This window comes from Grus americana, chromosome 27 (genome assembly GCF_028858705.1).
Source record: "Grus americana isolate bGruAme1 chromosome 27, bGruAme1.mat, whole genome shotgun sequence".
Taxonomy (NCBI): Eukaryota; Metazoa; Chordata; class Aves; order Gruiformes; family Gruidae; genus Grus; species Grus americana.
The window spans coordinates 4,101,471-4,119,307 of record NC_072878.1 but is presented as its reverse complement, the minus strand read 5'-3'; the positions used below and the strand labels follow the sequence as shown (position 1 = coordinate 4,119,307).

The 17,837-nt window shown below is 51.4% G+C and overlaps 2 protein-coding genes across 2 annotated transcripts; one reads left to right on the top strand and one right to left on the bottom strand.

Annotated features, from left to right (window-relative positions):
• Positions 1–6,393: 6,393 nt before the first annotated feature.
• On the bottom strand, positions 6,394–6,777 carry LOC129196990 (olfactory receptor 14I1-like; the record flags this gene model as incomplete). Its single annotated transcript, XM_054804955.1, has 1 exon — positions 6,394–6,777. A coding segment is annotated over exon 1 (384 nt), but the record flags the coding sequence as incomplete, so codon positions are not given.
• A 3,382-nt stretch (positions 6,778–10,159) lies between these two features.
• Positions 10,160–11,119, top strand: LOC129197049 (olfactory receptor 14C36-like). Its single transcript, XM_054805034.1, has one exon. It carries the CDS (start codon positions 10,160–10,162, stop codon positions 11,117–11,119), a length of 960 nt encoding a protein of 319 aa, XP_054661009.1.
• The last annotated feature ends 6,718 nt before the right edge of the window (positions 11,120–17,837 follow it).

Here is a 17,837-nt window from a genome sequence, read left to right as displayed (position 1 = left end):
GACTGATATGAATGGGTTTGGGGCCAGCAACAGGAGTCAAACCAGGATCAGTGGGTATCTGGGGCTCTAGCCAGTGGGGCAGAATGGTGTGAGTCCCCAAAACCAGCTACTGGCGTGGGGGACAGGTGTTGGGAAGTTTTTCTTGTACCCCTTTAGGTGAACTGAACACGTTTTTGCTTAAACACAGAGATGTGATGGGCCACGTCTTGGACAGAGTCCTACTGCCCCAAGGTGTTTTGGGTTTGTGTGGCAAGGTTTTGGTAGTGGGGGGGGGGTGGGGAGGCTACAGGGGTGGCTTCTGCGAGAAGCTGCTAGAAGCTTCCCCTAGGTCCAACAGAGCCAATGCCAGCCAGCTCCAAAACAGACCTACCACTGGCCAAGGCTGAGCCCAGCAGCGACAGTGGTAGCACCTCTGGGATAACATAAAGAAGGAAAAAAAAAAAAAAGGAGCAGCAGCTTTTGCAGCCAGAGAGAGGAGTGAGAAGAGTTGAGAAACTTTTCAGACACCAAGGCGTGCTCTACACTGCAGCTGAGGAGAATGGCCTTACGTGGAGTCTCTGGCAGAAAGCACCAGGGGAGACTCGAGGTCGACCCCTGGGGTTTTGGAGTCGGGGATACAGAGGATCTGAGGCCCGCTACACTCCAACGGAAAAGGAGATATTGGCAGCCTATGAAGGGGTTCGAGCTGCTTCAGAGGTGATTGGCACTGAAGCACAGCTCGTCTTGGCACCCCGACTGCCAGTGCTGGGCTGGATGGTCAAAGAGAGGGCTCTTTCTACACATCATGCAACCGATGCTACGTGGAATAAGTGGGTTGCACTGATTACACAGCGGGCTCGAAGAGGAAGCCCCAGTCGTCCAGGAATTCTGGAAGTGATCACAGACTGGCCTGAAGGGAAAGATTTCAGAATGTCGCCAGAGGAGGAGGTGACACGTGCTGAAGAAGCCCCACCGTATAATAAACTAACAGAAGATGAGAAACCATATGCCCTCTTCACTGATGGGTCCTGCCGCATTGTGGGAAAGCATCGAAGGTGGAAGGCCGCTGCATGGAGTCCTACACAGTGAGTTGCAGAAGCTGCTGAAGGACAAGGTGAATCGAGCCAGTTTGCAGAGGTGAAAGCCATCCAGCTGGCTTTAGATATTGCTGAAAGAGAAAAGTGGCCAACACCGTACCTCTATACTGACTCATGGATGGTGGCCAATGCCCTGTGGGGGTGGTTACAGCAGTGGAAGCGGAGCAACTGGCAACGCAGAGGCAAACCCATCTGGGCTGCCCCGTTGTGGCAAGATATTGCTGCCTGGCTAGAGAAGCTGGTTGTAAAGGTACATCATGTAGATGCCCACGTACCCAAGAGTCGGGCCACTGAGGAACATCAGAACAACCAGCAGGTGGATCAGGCTGCCAAGATTGAAGTGGCTCAGGTGGATTTGGACTGGCAGCGTAAGGGTGAACTATTTATAGCTCGGTGGGCCCATGACACCTCAGGCCATCAAGGAAGAGATGCAACATATAGATGGGCCCGTGATCGAGGGGTGGACTTGAGCATGGACGCCATCTCACAGGTCATCCATCAATGTGAAACATGCGCCGCCATCAAGCAAGCCAAGCAGGTAAAGCCTCTGTGGTATGGAGGCCGATGGCTGAAATATAAATATGGGGGAGCATGGCAAATTGACTACATCACGCTCCCACAAACCCGCCAAGGCAGGTGTTATGTTCTTACAATGGTGGAAGCAACCACTGGATGGCTGGAAACATATCCTGTGCCCCATGCCACTGCCTGGAACACTATTCTGGGCCTTGAAAAGCAAGTCCTGTGGCGACATGGCACCCCAGAGAGAATTGAGTCAGACAACAGGACTCATTTCCCAAACAATCTCATAGACCCCTGGGCCAAAGAGCATGGTATTGAGTGGGTGTATCACATCCCCTACCATGTACCAGACTCCGGGAAAATTGAAAAATGCAATGGACTGTTAAAGACTCCACTGAGAGCAATGGGTGTTGGGACCTTCAAACATTGGGATACACATTTATCGAAGGCCAACTGGTTAGTCAACACTAGGGGATCTAGCAATTGAGCTGGCCCTACCCAGTCAAACCTTTTACGTACTATAGATAGAAGGAGATAAAGTCCCCATTGTGCACATGAAGAATATGTTGGGGAAGACAGTCTGGGTTAGCCCTGCTTCAGGCAAAGGCAAACCCATACATGGGGCTGCTTTTGATCAAGGACCTGGATGCACTTGGTGGGTGATGCAGAAGATGTCACATAAAGGGTACAAGTCTGATGTGTGGCTGAGGGACATCCGCCCGCTGAGTTCACGAGGTTCAGAAGGGACCCTCTTGCTTTCTAAACTTCTCATAGAGGAGCCTAGGTGCAGATAGGTCAAGTCTGAGTCCCAGACTTGGTCAACTGTTCATGTCTAAAGGATTATATATATAGAGCGACATATCAGAGTCAACGTTTGCCTGTCAGAGCCCCCGAAGGGCTTTCACTGAGACAGTTTTGCAAGGTTGAAAATAATAGAAAGTTTATTAAAGTGACAAATATAAAGAGTTTGGAATTGCCATTGATAAATGCACTTACTGCAATAGTGCTAACATATGATTATAATTATATTGCTAGCAAAATACTACCCTGTGTATTCTCACGAAAAAAGTGAAATCGCAATTGCTTACCAAGAAGGCATCCCTGTCTTGGGTGGAGGAGAAGGAGCACAGCCCGTCGACTGCCTCTTTGGGGTCTTCAATTTCTTCTCTGTCACCCCTGGGGGTAACTTTTATCAATGACCTATATACCCCAACCTTAGCTGTTCCCTCCCAGGGGTGATGTTTAACATGATTTGGGTGGAGAGTCGAGTATTATAGTCATCTATGTTTAGCATGTACTCCTTTTAGCTCATTAACATATTTAGGGGTGTCAATTTTAATATTAATTTCATGGATAATGAAGCAAAAGGTCTCACTCTGGGCACCGTGACCTTCAAGGTTCTGTGTAGAAACGGTCTATCTGTTTATTCCACATTCCTTAGCCAAAACTGGACCGTCTTGCCACCATAGGACTTCCTCCGGCTACTTCTCGTACCAACCTTGTGGATCTCCATCCACAATGTTTGTATAAGAGATAAGTGGACACCGGTGTTTTAACCTCTTATGTGTCACATAAACCTCTTATTGTCACAGAAAGATGGGGCAGTCCAATGTGTACCTCAAGGGGATTTGATTTTGGGTGAGAACAGCAATGTTTTTTGATTGTATGATGTTAATTGCTATATGATAATGTGTGTCATCATTATTATGATTGCTCTATGCCACAGTAACATTATTACAGTAAGAATTATCCAGTTTAATGAAGAATGAACTTTCATGAAACTGAACAAAGTGCAGAGGTGATGAAAACAGAACTGGCTTTAGCAATGAGTGCCCAGCAACTTCGTTAAGATTGACATCTCAACCTGCAGAGCGTGGGCATGGACTGCACCAGATGCATCAGCTACAAGTTCCGGATGCAGCATGCAGCAATCCACCATCACACACCATCTTTCCTGCCCTGCGAGACTGTCATGACAGATGGAGCCCAAAGTCATGGACTAAAGGAACTCAATGGACATTTTGTGGACGTTTATGAACATTTTACAGACATTTCACAGTGGCGGTCCTTTGACTAAGAGCAATGGTATCTGTGTGTGTATAACAAAAGACAGGAAAAACAGTGGTGATTAATTGCAATGTCTTGGAAAATGTGGGACCTGGACATGACATAGATGGTATAGAATAAGGGGTGGATACTGTCCTGGTTTCAGCAGGGATAGAGATAATTTTCTTTCTGGCAGCTGGTACAGTGCTGTGTTTTGGATTTAGGATGAGAATAATGTTGATAACACACTGATGTTTTAGTTGTTGCCAAGCAGTCAAGGACTTTTCAGCTTCTCATACTGGCCTGACAACGAGAAGGCAGGGGGCATCCAAGAAGCTGGGAGGGGACACAGCCAGGACAGCTGACACAAACTGACCAAAGGGATATTCCATATACCATATGACATCATGTTCCATTTATAACTGGGGGGGGTGGGCTGAGAGGCGGGGCAGCTGGGGGCCTTGCGTGGCAGCTGGGAGTCTTGCGCGGCAGCTGAGGGTATTGGCAGCATCGACTTCAGGTGGTGAGAAATTGTGCTGTTCATCACTTGTTTTGTTTGTATCCATATACGTATGTATGTATGTGTGATGATGATCATTATTATTGTCTTCCTTTTTTGTTTGTCCTATTAAACTCTTTTTATCTCAACCCACGAATTTTCTCACTTTCACTCTTCCAATTCTCTCCCCCATCCCGTCAGCTGGGGACTAAGTGAGCGGCTGCGTGGTGCTCAGCTGCCAGCTGGGGTAAAACCACAATGGATCCACTTGCACCCCTCCAGGGAAACCTCCATGCTCGAGTACCTCTCTGAAATGCCTGTACACCAATGCACACAGCCTGGGGAATAAGCAGGAAGAATTAGAGATCTGCATGTGGTCATAGGGCCATGATGTCATTGCAATTACAGAGACATAGTGGGATAGCTCACATGACTGGAATGCTGTCATGGATGGCTATGTACTTTTTAGGAAAGACATGCCAGCAAGGTAGGGTGGTGAGTTGCTCTTTATGCTCTTTATGAATGTATTGAGCTCCACCTAGGCGTGGATGAAGAATGAGTCAAGAGCTTGTGGGTAAGAATTAAGGGGCAGGCTAATATGGGTGACGGTGTTATGGGTGTTTACTACAGGCCACCTGATCAGGATGAGGAAGTTGATGAGGCCGCCTACAGACATCTGGAAGTAGCCTCATGGTCACAGGCCCTGGTCCTCATGGGGGACTTCAACCACCCAGATATTTGCTGGAAAGGCAACACGTCCAGGCACACACAGTCCAGGAGGTTCCTGCAGAGCATTGGTGATAACTTTTTGACACAGGTGGTAGAGGAGCCCACGAGGAGAGAGGTGCTGCTAGACCTTGTAGTAATGAACAAAGAAGGACTGGTTGAGGATGTGAAGGTTGAGGGCAGCCTTGGCTGCAGTGAGTTCAGGATCCTGCATGGAAGGAGCAGGGCAATGAGTAGGATTACAACCATGGACTTCAGGAGAGCTCACTTTGACCTCTTCAAAGACCTGCTTGGGAGAATCCCATGGATTAGGGCTCTAGAAGGTAGGGGGTCCAAGAGAGCTGGTCAGTATTCAAGCACCACTTCCTTTGAGCTCAAGATTGCTGCATTCCTGAGAGTAGGAAATCAAGGAGGAAGGAGACCTGCAAGAATGAGCAAAGAGCTTCTAGAAAAACTCAAAGGGAAGAAAGAAGTTTACTGAATGTGGAAAAAGGGACTAGCCACTTGGGAGGAATATAAGAACACTGTCAGAGTATGCAGGGATGCACCAAGAAAGGCTAAGGCTCACTTGGAATGAAATCTGGCAAGGGATGCCAAGGACAACAGGAAGAGCTTCTTCCAATCCCTACCATACTGTGATTCTATGATTTGCCTTATGAACCCCTCCTACATGCTGGGGCTACATGCCCAGTTCCAGAGGAAATGTGAAGAAATGGGAGCTGAGACAAATAATTTTCCACTGGTTTCTCTATTGAGTTTATCTAAACAAGGAGCCTAGATCCATATGTACATGAGGTATTTGAATCAAGAAAAAAAACAGATAGCAGGCTAATAATAATATCACAGGTATAAACCAAAACAAATCAACTAAATAAAAAACAAAGCAAAGGAAGAATGAAGACACATATGAAGAAAGGTTAGTCCTGACTTTCCTGAGATACAGTGGGAGCCCTAGTGGGATAATGGGCACCTTATTAATTTGAAGTAGATTGTAGTCAAATAGTTTCCACAGGGCATCTATGAATTCCTGGTTCCTCATGCTGTAGATGGGGGGGTCACTACTGGAGGCACCACTGAGTACAGAACTGCCACCACCACATCCAGGGATGGGGAGGAGATTGAGTTGGGCTTCAGGTAGGCAAACATGCCGGTGCTGATGAACAAGGAGACCACACCCAGGTGAGGGAGGCACGTGGAAAAGGCTTTGTGCCATCCCTGCTCAGAGGGGATCCTCAGCACGGCCCTGAAGATCTGCACATAGGACACCACAATGAAAACAAAACACCCAAAACCTAAAAACCAACTTAATATAAGAAGCCCAGCTTCCCTGAGGTAGTCTGAGTCTGAGCAGGAGAGCTTGAGGATCTAGGGGGTTTCACAGAAGAACTGGTCCAGGGAATTGCCCTGGCAGAGTGGTAAAGAAAATGTATGGGCCATGTGCAGCACAGCATGGAGAAACCCACTGCCCCAGGCAGCTGCTGCCGTGTGGACACAAGCTCTGCTGCCCAGGAGGGTCCCGTAGTGCAGGGGTTTGCAGATGGCAACGTAGCGGTCATAGGCCATGACAGTGAGGAGAGAAAACTCTGCTGACATCAGAAAGAAAAAGAAAAAGACCTGTGCAGCACAGCCTTGATAGAAGATGGCCCTGGTGTCCCAGAGGGAATTGGTCATGGATTTGGGCACAGTGGTGGAGATGGAGCCCAGGTCGAGGAGGGAGAGGTTGAGGAGGAAGAAGTACAGGGGGGTGTGGAGGTGGTGGTCGCAGGCTATGGCAGTGATGATGAGGCCATTGCCCAGGAGAGCAGCCAGGTAGATGCCCAGGAAGAGCCAGAAGTGCAAGAGCTGCAGCTCCCGTGTGTCTGCAAATGCCAGGAGGAGGAACTCATTGATGGAGCTGCTGTTGGACATTTGCTGGTTCTTGACATGGGGACATAGTCCTATGGAGGAAAAGACAGGGGAAAATTAAAACAGACTTCTCTGAGCAAAGCCACTGCATTTTTCATAGACATCCTGCCCCCTCCCCCAATTCCAAGGCATTTCCTTTCTTTGCTTTGTGCTGGCTGAATGCGCTGTGAGGAGCAGGACCTCTGCCCCTGTGCTGCCAAGGAGTCAGCTCTGCCCTGCTGCAGTGAGTACATGGCAGCTGGTTCTTGACACCCCCGATGGTCACAAGGGCTGTCAGATGCAATTCACCCTTCATGGAAATGTTCAATATCTGCACTCACCACTCCAGAGAGTGTGGGCTGCAGAAGAGAGGCTGAGCATGTCTTTATGGTGATTTTCTCTGTGTTGGTTTTTTTTTTTTTTTCCTTTCCACTATCACATCTGTTGAGTACTAGTTTTAGTGGTAGAAATCCTCTTTTTTATGATGGAAATTGTGGAGTCTTAAGACAAGACAGGCAAAAGGTCTCAGCTCTTGGTGTCTCAGGGCAGAGTCAGGAGAGCTGCATTGCCCATCAGTCTTGTTCCCAGCTGCCCTGTGCTTTCGCTTCTGCTACTTCGAGAATGACAGAAGTTACTGGAGCTGGACTCTGATGAAGGCAGGGAGTGCTGTTTCAAAGGGCAGATCTGCAAACTGTTCTTTCTCCAGCACAGAGGTGGAGTTGTGGTGGAGAGGGCAGGACACGGCCCCTCTCAGAGAGAAGCAAAGGAATCTGAGAGGAGACTGGCAACCCACGAGGGATGGCTCAGCACTCCCTGGGATCCTACAGGAGAGCCGTGCCTTTCTGGGGGGTGGCATGCAAAACCAGTAGGATGAACAAAGCAGACAGTCAGATGTCCTGAAGATGGGCTGTCCTAAAGGCAGAGTCAGCTCATGGCTCAGCAGACAACGCCCAGCAGACATCTAGAGTGAGGGACCACAAGAGAGCAGCCTGAAGGCAGCCTAGCCCAGGGCTTGCCTGCAGTTTCCTCCCACTCCCTGCCCATGTCTCTGCTGCCTGGAGCTGTCCCTGCCAGGAGCTGGTGCTCTGCCCACACCTCTCCTCCCTGTCCCTGCTCACAGAGCCCATGCCACCCTCTGTGTGCTCAGCTCTGCCCTGCAGACCCCTCCTGGCAGCAGGGCACTGCCCAGGGGCACCTCTGTGTTGGCAGGTCTGAAGGAGAAGAGCAGATCAGCCCTGAAGAGACCACAAAGGTGATGTTGATGCTTTCTGTAGGCAGAGGAAAGGGTGAAGTGACTTTATCAGGTGCCTTGAAATATGTGACCCTGGCAGGCGGCAGAGTCCCTGCCCCGGCACACAGCCCCTGGGCTGCAGGGACCCTGCTCTGAAGGACACAACTGCGCGCCCCTGCCTGCACACCTGCATTCCCAGCCACTCAAACTTGCCTCTGCACAGGGAGTCCACCTGGCACATCCCAGGAGCTGTGGGCTCTGCCAGCTTGAGGAGATGCCTCCAGGAACCGCATCGGCATTGCCCTGCACCCAGAGACTTACCGTGTCAAGGGCTCTGAAGATTTCTCCTTGCGTGAGCTCTCAGCAAGCCTCCCATTTCCAACTGCCTTTAAGCTCTCTCTGCCTCGCTGTTCTCCCCTCGGTGCCTGCAGGCAGAGCCCTCAGCCCTGCTGTGCTCTGCAGAGGAGCTGCTCCTGGCCAGAGATGTTTCTGCAGTGCTGCCTGCTTGCCATGAGCTCCCTTTGTCCCAGGAGACCATGAAGGTATTTAAAAGATGCCTAGATGTGGTGCTTAGGGAGATGGTTTAGTGCTTGGAGTTGGCAGTGCTAGATCAATGGTTGGACTTGATGATCTTAAAGGTCTTAAAGGTCTTAAAGCTCCTGGGATGTGCCAGGTGGACTCCCTGTGCAGAGGCAAGTTTGAGTGGCTGTGAATGCAGGTGTGCAGCCAGGGGTGCCCAGTTGTGTCCTTCAGAGCAGGGTCCCTGCAGCCCAGGGGCTGTGTGCCGTGGCAGGGACTCTGCCGCCTGCCAGGGTCAGCACTCAGCCTGCCCGGGGAGCTGCCCAGGGCACTGCAGGGAGAAGCTGTGGGTGGAAGGAGCGACCCCCTGGAGGGGCAGGGCAGGGTCCTTCTGCTCTTGAGAGGGTGCTGTGTGGGTCAGGGCTGCTCACAGCTCCAGATCACCCCTGGGACATTTGCCATGGCACTTCTCAAGGAGCACTGAGATCCCCTTGGGCAGTGCCCTGGTGCCAGGAGGTGTCTGCAGGGCAGAGCTGAGCACACAGAGGGTGGCATGGGCTCTGTGAGCAGGGACAGGGAGGAGAGGTGTGGGCAGAGCACCAGCTCCTGGCAGGGACAGCTCCAGGCAGCAGAGACATGGGCAGGGAGTGGGAGGAAACTGCAGGCAAGCCCTGGGCTAGGCTGCCTTCAGGCTGCTCTCTTGTGGTCCCTCACTCTAGATGTCTGCTGGGCATTGTCTGCTGAGCAATGAGCTGACTCTGCCTTTAGGACAGCCCATCTTCAGGACATCTGACTGTCTGCTTTGTTCATCCTACTGGTTTTGCATGCCACCCCCCAGAAAGGCACGGCTCTCCTGTAGGATCCCAGGGAGTGCTGAGCCATCCCTCGTGGGTTGCCAGTCTCCTCTCAGATTCCTTTGCTTCTCTCTGAGAGGGGCCGTGTCCTGCCCTCTCCGTCACAACTCCACCTCTGTGCTGGAGAAAGAACAGTTTGCAGATCTGCCCTTTGAAACAGCACTCCCTGCCTTCATCAGAGTCCAGCTCCAGTAACTTCTGTCATTCTCGAAGTAGCAGAAGCGAAAGCACAGGGCAGCTGGGAACAAGACTGATGGGCAATGCAGCTCTCCTGACTCTGCCCTGAGACACCAAGAGCTGAGACCTTTTGCCTGTCTTGTCTTAAGACTCCACAATTTCCATCATAAAAAAGAGGATTTCTACCACTAAAACTAGTACTCAACAGATGTGATAGTGGAAAGGAAAAAAAAAAAAAAACCAACACAGAGAAAATCACCATAAAGACATGCTCAGCCTCTCTTCTGCAGCCCACACTCTCTGGAGTGGTGAGTGCAGATATTGAACATTTCCATGAAGGGTGAATTGCATCTGACAGCCCTTGTGACCATCGGGGGTGTCAAGAACCAGCTCCCATGTACTCACTGCAGCAGGGCAGAGCTGACTCCTTGGCAGCACAGGGGCAGAGGTCCTGCTCCTCACAGCGCATTCAGCCAGCACAAAGCAAAGAAAGGAAATGCCTTGGAATTGGGGGAGGGGGCAGGATGTCTATGAAAAATGCAGTGGCTTTGCTCAGAGAAGTCTGTTTTAATTTTCCCCTGTCTTTTCCTCCATAGGACTATGTCCCCATGTCAAGAACCAGCAAATGTCCAACAGCAGCTCCATCAATGAGTTCCTCCTCCTGGCATTTGCAGACACACGGGAGCTGCAGCTCTTGCACTTCTGGCTCTTCCTGGGCATCTACCTGGCTGCTCTCCTGGGCAATGGCCTCATCATCACTGCCATAGCCTGCGACCACCACCTCCACACCCCCCTGTACTTCTTCCTCCTCAACCTCTCCCTCCTCGACCTGGGCTCCATCTCCACCACTGTGCCCAAATCCATGACCAATTCCCTCTGGGACACCAGGGCCATCTTCTATCAAGGCTGTGCTGCACAGGTCTTTTTCTTTTTCTTTCTGATTTCAGCAGAGTTTTCTCTCCTCACTGTCATGGCCTATGACCGCTACGTTGCCATCTGCAAACCCCTGCACTACGGGACCCTCCTGGGCAGCAGAGCTTGTGTCCACATGGCAGCAGCTGCCTGGGGCAGTGGGTTTCTCTATGCTGTGCTGCACACGACCAATGCATTTTCTATACCACTCTGCCAGGGCAATTCCCTGGACCAGTTCTTCTGTGAAGTTCCCCAGATCCTCAAGCTCTCCTGCTCAGATGCCTACCTCAGGGAGGCTGGGCTTATTGTGGCTAGTCTCTTAGTAGGTTTTGGGTGTTTTGTTTTCATTGTGGTGTCCTATGTGCAGATCTTCAGGGCCGTGCTGAGGATCCCCTCTGAGCAGGGACGGCACAAAGCCTTTTCCACGTGCCTCCCTCACCTGGGTGTGGTCTCCTTGTTCATCAGCACCGGCATGTTTGCCTACCTGAAGCCCAACTCAATCTCCTCCCCATCCCTGGATGTGGTGGTGGCAGTTCTGTACTCAGTGGTGCCTCCAGTAGTGAACCCCCTCATCTACAGCATGAGGAACCAGGAACTCAAGGAGGCCATTAGGAAAGTGATTTCATGGATGTTTCTCAGTTGTGGTAAACTTCCCATCTCTCTTCACAAGTGAATCACAGGGCATCTGAAAGCAGGACTTTATTTTGTTTGTTTATCATTATTGTCATTGTTATCTGGTTTTTTTTTTTATTTGTGTCTATTCTATTCCTAAGTAAATGTTTAGATTCATCTGACTTGTACTGAGGAATGAACTTGCTCTGTCTCACCTGTATAATAGGGGTGTCTAACCCTGGGTCAGAGGAGACTCTCTCATTGCACCTCTGTAATAAAGTGGCATCTCCTCAATGCAGTTCCTCATGATTGAGGTGTTTTTCCAAAGCTGATGTCAACAACAGACCCAAGGAATTTCACCCGAAAAGGTCCTGTTTCTCCTTGCGTTTTGGAGAGAAAAGCTAATTGTCACTTTTGTGGCTGTTAGAGACCAAGGGGTGGGATTTGGACTAAGCCATTGGTGTGTGGTGAGAGTGGAGATGGTGAGTGGTCTCTGAGGTACATACCCAGGGTTATCCCACATGTGACAGTGCACAGGACTTTCCCCCGGAGGGGAATCTGCAGCTGCCTGCAGATCTCTGTGGTGGGCACTGACTGGACCCACCCCAAGGTGAGCGATGGCCCAAGCTGGATTCACCCAAAGAGAAAGTGCTAAATCCCAGTATCTGCAAGGAAACCAAGATGGACAGAGGTGACCCGTCACAGACCACCTCCAACCAGGGACAGCACCTTTACAGCTACCACACCTCCAGCAGCACACACACCACCATGACCACAGAGCCCTCCCGGTCCCCTCTCAGGCTGGTCTGGTGTGAAGGTGACAAGCGGTCTGTGCATCCCCTGCAGCAGGTACCCACCAGAACAGCCACAGCCACAGTCCCTCCAGTGTGGGCCTGGGCTTTGGGTCTGCCCAGGTGCCCTGCGCAGCCTTGGGGCCATTCCTCACCAGGCCGCTCCAGCCCTGGGTCTCTCCACATCCTGCTGTCCTCCTCCTCCAGCCTGCCCCACTTGGCCTGGCCATAGAAGCACATACATATCTTCACCCCCAAACAGACACACGCTGGTGAGAAGAGTCACACAGCAAACAGCCAGGAGCAGAGTTGAAGAAGGCAGGACAGACCATGGTGAGCAGGCACAGGGTTGGGCTGGACCAGCACTGACCTGACCCTGTCCCACATGCAGCTGGCTCCTTGCATCCCTCGCCTCTCCCCTTCCACATGATTCTTCCTCCCAGTCCACTTGGATCCCTCCCTTTCTCTGCCCCGCTCTCCTCCCCACTTAACAACCCTCACCAATTACTTCTGCCCCATTGGTCCCAAGGTTGCTGTTCCCATCCCCAACTTGGCTAGTTCCTATACCATTGCCTGCGTCACCTGGTCCCTTCAATGGCCTCTCTGGTGGCTCCCCAGGGCACTGTAGGCCTTGCAAGACTTGACCGACAACAAGATCCCTGATGCTCCCCTTCAGTTATCTCTGCAGTCTGGTCACTTCTCACATCTCTGCTCTTCAACTGCCTGTGAGACCCAGCTGGGCCACACGGTGCTGCCTGTACCTGTGTTCCCTTCTCACACTGTTCTCTGTCACATCTGGCAGTTCTCATGTCATGCCCCACCATTTCCCATGGCATGTACAGGTGGCTTCACCCCAGGGCAGGGCCTCAGCAGGGACTGAGTCATCTGCCTGCAGCTTTCATATCTGGTGTTCTTGATGATCTCATGATGCCTGCCTGCTTGCTCCTGCAAATCTCATTGCTGTCATGAGGTGGCCTCAAAAGTCACAGCCCAACCAAGTTGGCTTTTCTTACCTCTACCCCAACCCTGAGTTGTCATTTGTGTCATGATGGGGTTTGTGACGTGCTTGATGATGTCAGAGTATGTGTCTGTACTGGTCGTGTCACCAAAATCCGGGAATAAACCTCATAACACCAATGTAGTGTTAAAAGGCAGGCATTCTTTATTGCAGAGCTGGATGCACGGGGAATCAGCTCCACCCAACGTGCATGCCAGGTGATCACCAACACACAAATTATATGGGATCAAAACATACATATTCATTGTTTTTCTCAGAAAAGGCAGTCCTATGATAATCATTTCTTAGAATCCATTTCCATATTCTCCTCCCCGTCACGCATGCTCAGTGATTTGAGTCGGTGGTCCTCAAGGGGTCTCTGGTGGTCATGCACCCATGTCTGCTGGGTGACCCTCTTCTTCCAGGCATGTGCAGTATCCTTGTTGTAGGTGCACCTGTCCATAGCAACTTACTTCATAAGATTAATATCTCCGAACCTATTGTTCAGTTTGGCAGGGACTGTACATGGAACATAGCAGCATTGTACCTTGCCATGGTCAGTGAGCTTCACTACCTATTACCTTGGTTACAAACTAATTATCTCAACCTGATTCTATAGTTTCTGTTTCACAGCCCCTATCCCACGGTTACAGTTGTGGCTGGGATGATTTTCTTCACAGTAGCTTGCATGGTGCTGTGTTTTGGATGTGTGACCAAAACAGTGTTGATAACACACCCTTGCTTTAGCTATCGCTGAGCAGTGCTTACACAGCGTCAAGGCCTCCTGTTTCTCACCCTGCCCCACCAGTGAGTAGGCTGGGGGTGGGCAAGGAGTTGGGAGGGGACACAGCTGGGACATCTGACCCCATCTGACCAAAGGGATATTCCAGACCACATAATGTCATGGTCAGCAAAAAAAGCTGTGGGGAAGGAGGAGGAAAGGGGGGACGTCTGGAAGATGGCTTCTGTCTTCCCAAGCAACTGTTACTCCTGATGAAGCCCTGTTTTCCTGCCCAGGGCTAAACCCCTGCCTGCTGCTAGGAAGTGGTGAAGGAATTCCTGATTTGGCTTTGCATGTGTGCGCAGCTTTTGCTTTACCTGTGAAACTGCCTTCATCTCACCCCACGAGTTCACTCACTTTTACCCTTTGGATTCTTCTTCCCCATCCTGCTGGGAGGGAGGGAGGGAGCGAGCAGCTGTGTGGGGCTGAGCTGCCTAACAGGTTACACCACACCACCAGGACATTTTCTTGGGACAACCTCCCCCACCCAGCTGCCAGCTCTTACCCCACAAGTCACTCCCAGACAAAGCTCCTCACCTGGGGCTGAGCTGGATGACTGGGGTCCAGCTGTGACCAGAGGGAGGACAAGGCTTCTCCTGGGTCCTCTGCAGCCTTTGTGATCCCCACAGATCAAGGTAGCATGCAGAGGAGAACCTGGAATCATGTAGACCATACCCATGTCCATGAGGGCTCTCCAGAAGGGTCCCTCAGTCTAAATATTCAGCCTGGCTTGGTTTTATTTTCATGAAGAGAGAGGAGAAACTGCCCCAGGAGCCTCCTGCCAGACCCATCTCTTCATGCCACCTTTCCAGCCCTGGCCATTCACCATGGTCCTTGGGAGGGCTGACCTTTGCCATGTCCTGCGGGGCTCAGTGCCCATGTCGCTAGGAGAGGCAGTCCTGCCCAGCCTCTGTCCTGGCCCAGAGCCCTGCAAAGTGCAGAGCAGGGCTGACTGGGAACCAGCACCTGGGACGCAGCTCAGCCTGGGCAGGGGCAGGGTGCTGGGGGAGGCTGCCCAAGCAGGAGGGCCGCTGGGGGCTGGGGCACTGCGAGTTGCTGTGGGGGATGATGCCAAGGGAGACTTTTCTCCACCACTGAACACCCCCTGCCCCAGGGGATGTGCACAGCAGGGCCGTGGGGCCATGTGTGGGGCTGCATCTGCACAAGGGAGGGAATGCCCACAGCAGACACAATGCTCCAGGGAGCTCCCACACTGCTGGGACCTCAGAATTACCCCCAGCCCCCAGCCAGGCAGGGCTCTCGCCCTTCTTACTGCGATGGTTCCAGTGGACATGTGCTGGCTCACGAGAAAGCACTGACCAATCTGATTGAACTCTTAGGTTCTCCCTGCTCAGAGCAGACCACGGTGCTAGAGACCTCCATAGGTCCCTTCCCAGCCAAACCTCTGTAGGGGGGGAGGGGAAAAACAGTGGATGTGAGGGTAGTGCATTGAGGCATTGCTGGCATTTTTAATCCCTGTCCAACCCTGTCCTCGGGATTACTCAGTGAATGAGTTCATCCTCAAAAGGAGGCTCTGCTCCATGGACACCAGGAGTCAAATCAGCACAGGAATACCACCAAAAATTTCTCAGAAACACTCCTGGTAATTCCAGAATTACAGTATAAGGAGTGTTTGAAGAGGCCTCTGGAGGTTGTCATGTACAACCACTTCTTATTCAAGCATGGTCATCTAAAGCAGGTTGTCCAGGACTGTGTCCAGACAGAGTTTGTTAGAAGCTGCTCGAGGTTGTTTACAGACTGCTGGGAGTCAAGGAATCCTGTGACTCTCCTGACCTGGCAGCAAAAGGCACCGCAGCTTCCTCAGACAGTTCCCAGGAGTCCCCCAATGATCTCAGACAAAGTCCCCAGGAAACATTTTCAGGACACTGTTAGAATCATAGAATGGTTAGGGTTGGAAGAGACCTCAAAGATCATCTAGTTCCAACCCCCCCTGCTGCGGGCAGGGACACCCTCCACTAGACCACATTGCCCAAAGCCTCATCCAACCTGGCCTTGAACACTTCCAGGGATGGGGCCTCCACAACCTCTCTGGGCAACCTGTTCCAGGGCCTCACCACTCTAACAGTAAAGAGTTTCTTTCTAACATCTAATCTAAATCAACACTCCTTCAGCTTGAACCCATTACCCCTTGTCCTGTCACTACACTCCCTGATAAACAGTCCCTCACCATCTTTCCTGTAGGCCCCCTTCAGGTACTGGTAAGCCGCAATTAGATCTCCCTGGAGCCGCCTTTTCTCCAGGCTGAACAATCCCAACTCTCTCAGCCTGTCCTCATAGGAGAGGTGCTCCAGCCCTCTGCTCAGCTTCATGGCCCTCCTCTGGACTCGTTCCAACAGCTCAATGTCTTTCTTGTACTGGGGCCCCCAGAGCTGGAGGCAGTACTGCAGGTGGGGTCTCACAAGAGTGGAGTACAGGGGTAGGATCACCTCCCTCGACCTGCTGGTCACGCCTCTTTTGATGCAGCCCAGGACATGGTTGGCTTTCTGGGCTGCAAGCACACACTGCTGGCTCATGTTGAACTTCTCATCAATCAATACCCCCAAGTCCTTCTCCTCGGGGCTGCTTTCAATCCATTCCTTGCCTAGCCTGTAGTCGTGCTTGGGATTGCCCTGACCCATGTGCAGGACCTTGGATTTGGCCTTGTTGAACTTCATGCGGTTTGCAGAGGCCCACCTCTCCAGCCTGTCAAGGTCTCTCTGGATGGCATCCCTTCCCTCCAACATGTTGACCACACCACACAGCTTGGTGTCGTTGGCAAACTTGCTGAGGGTGCACTCAATCCCATTGTCCATGTTGCCGACAAAGGTGTTGAACAGTGCCGGTCCCGGTACCAACCCCTGAGGAACGCCACTCGTCACCGTTCTCCACTTGGACATTGAGCTGTTGACCACAACTCTTTGAGTGTGACCATCCAGCCAATTCCTTATCCACCGAGTGGTCCATCCAATCGAATCCATGTCTCTCCAATTTAGAGACAAGGATGTCGTGCAGGACAGTGTCAAATGCTTTGACTGTCACCAATCACCTCCTAATTTTCCATGTGCCTGAGCATAGTCTCCAGGAGGGTCTGCTCCATAATCTTGCCAGGCACAGAGGTGAGACTGACCGGCCTGTAGTTCCCTGGGTCTTCCTTTTTACCCTTCTTAAAAATGGGGGTTATGTTCCCCCTCTTCCAGTTGGTGGGAACTTTGCCAGACTGCCAGGACTTTTCAAATATGATGGAGTGCGGCCTGGCCACTTCATCCGCCAGTTCCCTCAAGACCTGTGTATGCAACTCATCAGGTCCCATGGACTTGTGCACCTTCAGGTTCCTTAGATATTCTCGAACCTGATCTTCTTCTGCAGTGGGCGGTTCTGCATTCTCCCAGTCCCTGCCTTCTGCGACCTGGGCAGCGTGGCTCAAGGATTTGCCAGTGAAGACTGAGGCAAAGAAGTCGTTGAGTACCTCAGCCTTCTCCATATCCTGGGTAACCAGGTCACCCGTTTCATTCCGGAGGGGACCCACATTTTCCCTCGTCCTCCTTTTCTCACTGACATACCTATAGAAGCTTCCCTTTCTGTTGAAGAAAGCCCTGAGGAACATGGTGGGAATTTACTGTTCATCCTGAAGAGAGCAGGAGGTTGGTCTGGAGTACTCCCAAGGTCCCTTCTGGCCTGAACGCTTTGGTGTTTCTGTCACCTCTGATGGTAGCTTCTGCGAATCCTGATTTTCTTCCCATGATTCTTAAATTGCTTCTGTGTGTAGGGGTGAGCACCTGAGCCAGCCTCTCCTAGTGATGTAGTGTTTTCTTGTGAGCCTGAAACATTTTAAGTTCAAAGTTCAATTGTGAATGACTGCTTGTTCAGACTGGGCTCTCCTCAGAGCCTGCAGCACCTGTGAATGACATCATGATGACATGCACAAGTTAAAGGCAGGTAGGTGATGATATTCTCTCAACCCTGAAGCCCCTTGCAGATGCAAGAGTATCAAGCAGGACTGCAAGGACTGATGCTTCTCCAGCATGCGTTTCTAAGGTCAACTTTCTCACTGTGGGAGGGTGAGGCAGCTGGGTTTGTTCAGTCAGGAGAAAAGGTGGCTTTGGGGAGACTATAGAGAGCCTTCAGACACCCACCAGGAGGGAATCAGGGAGAGGCAGGCGCTTCACTGTTGTGAATGTATGATTGGATCATGGCGGCAATGAGGTGATTT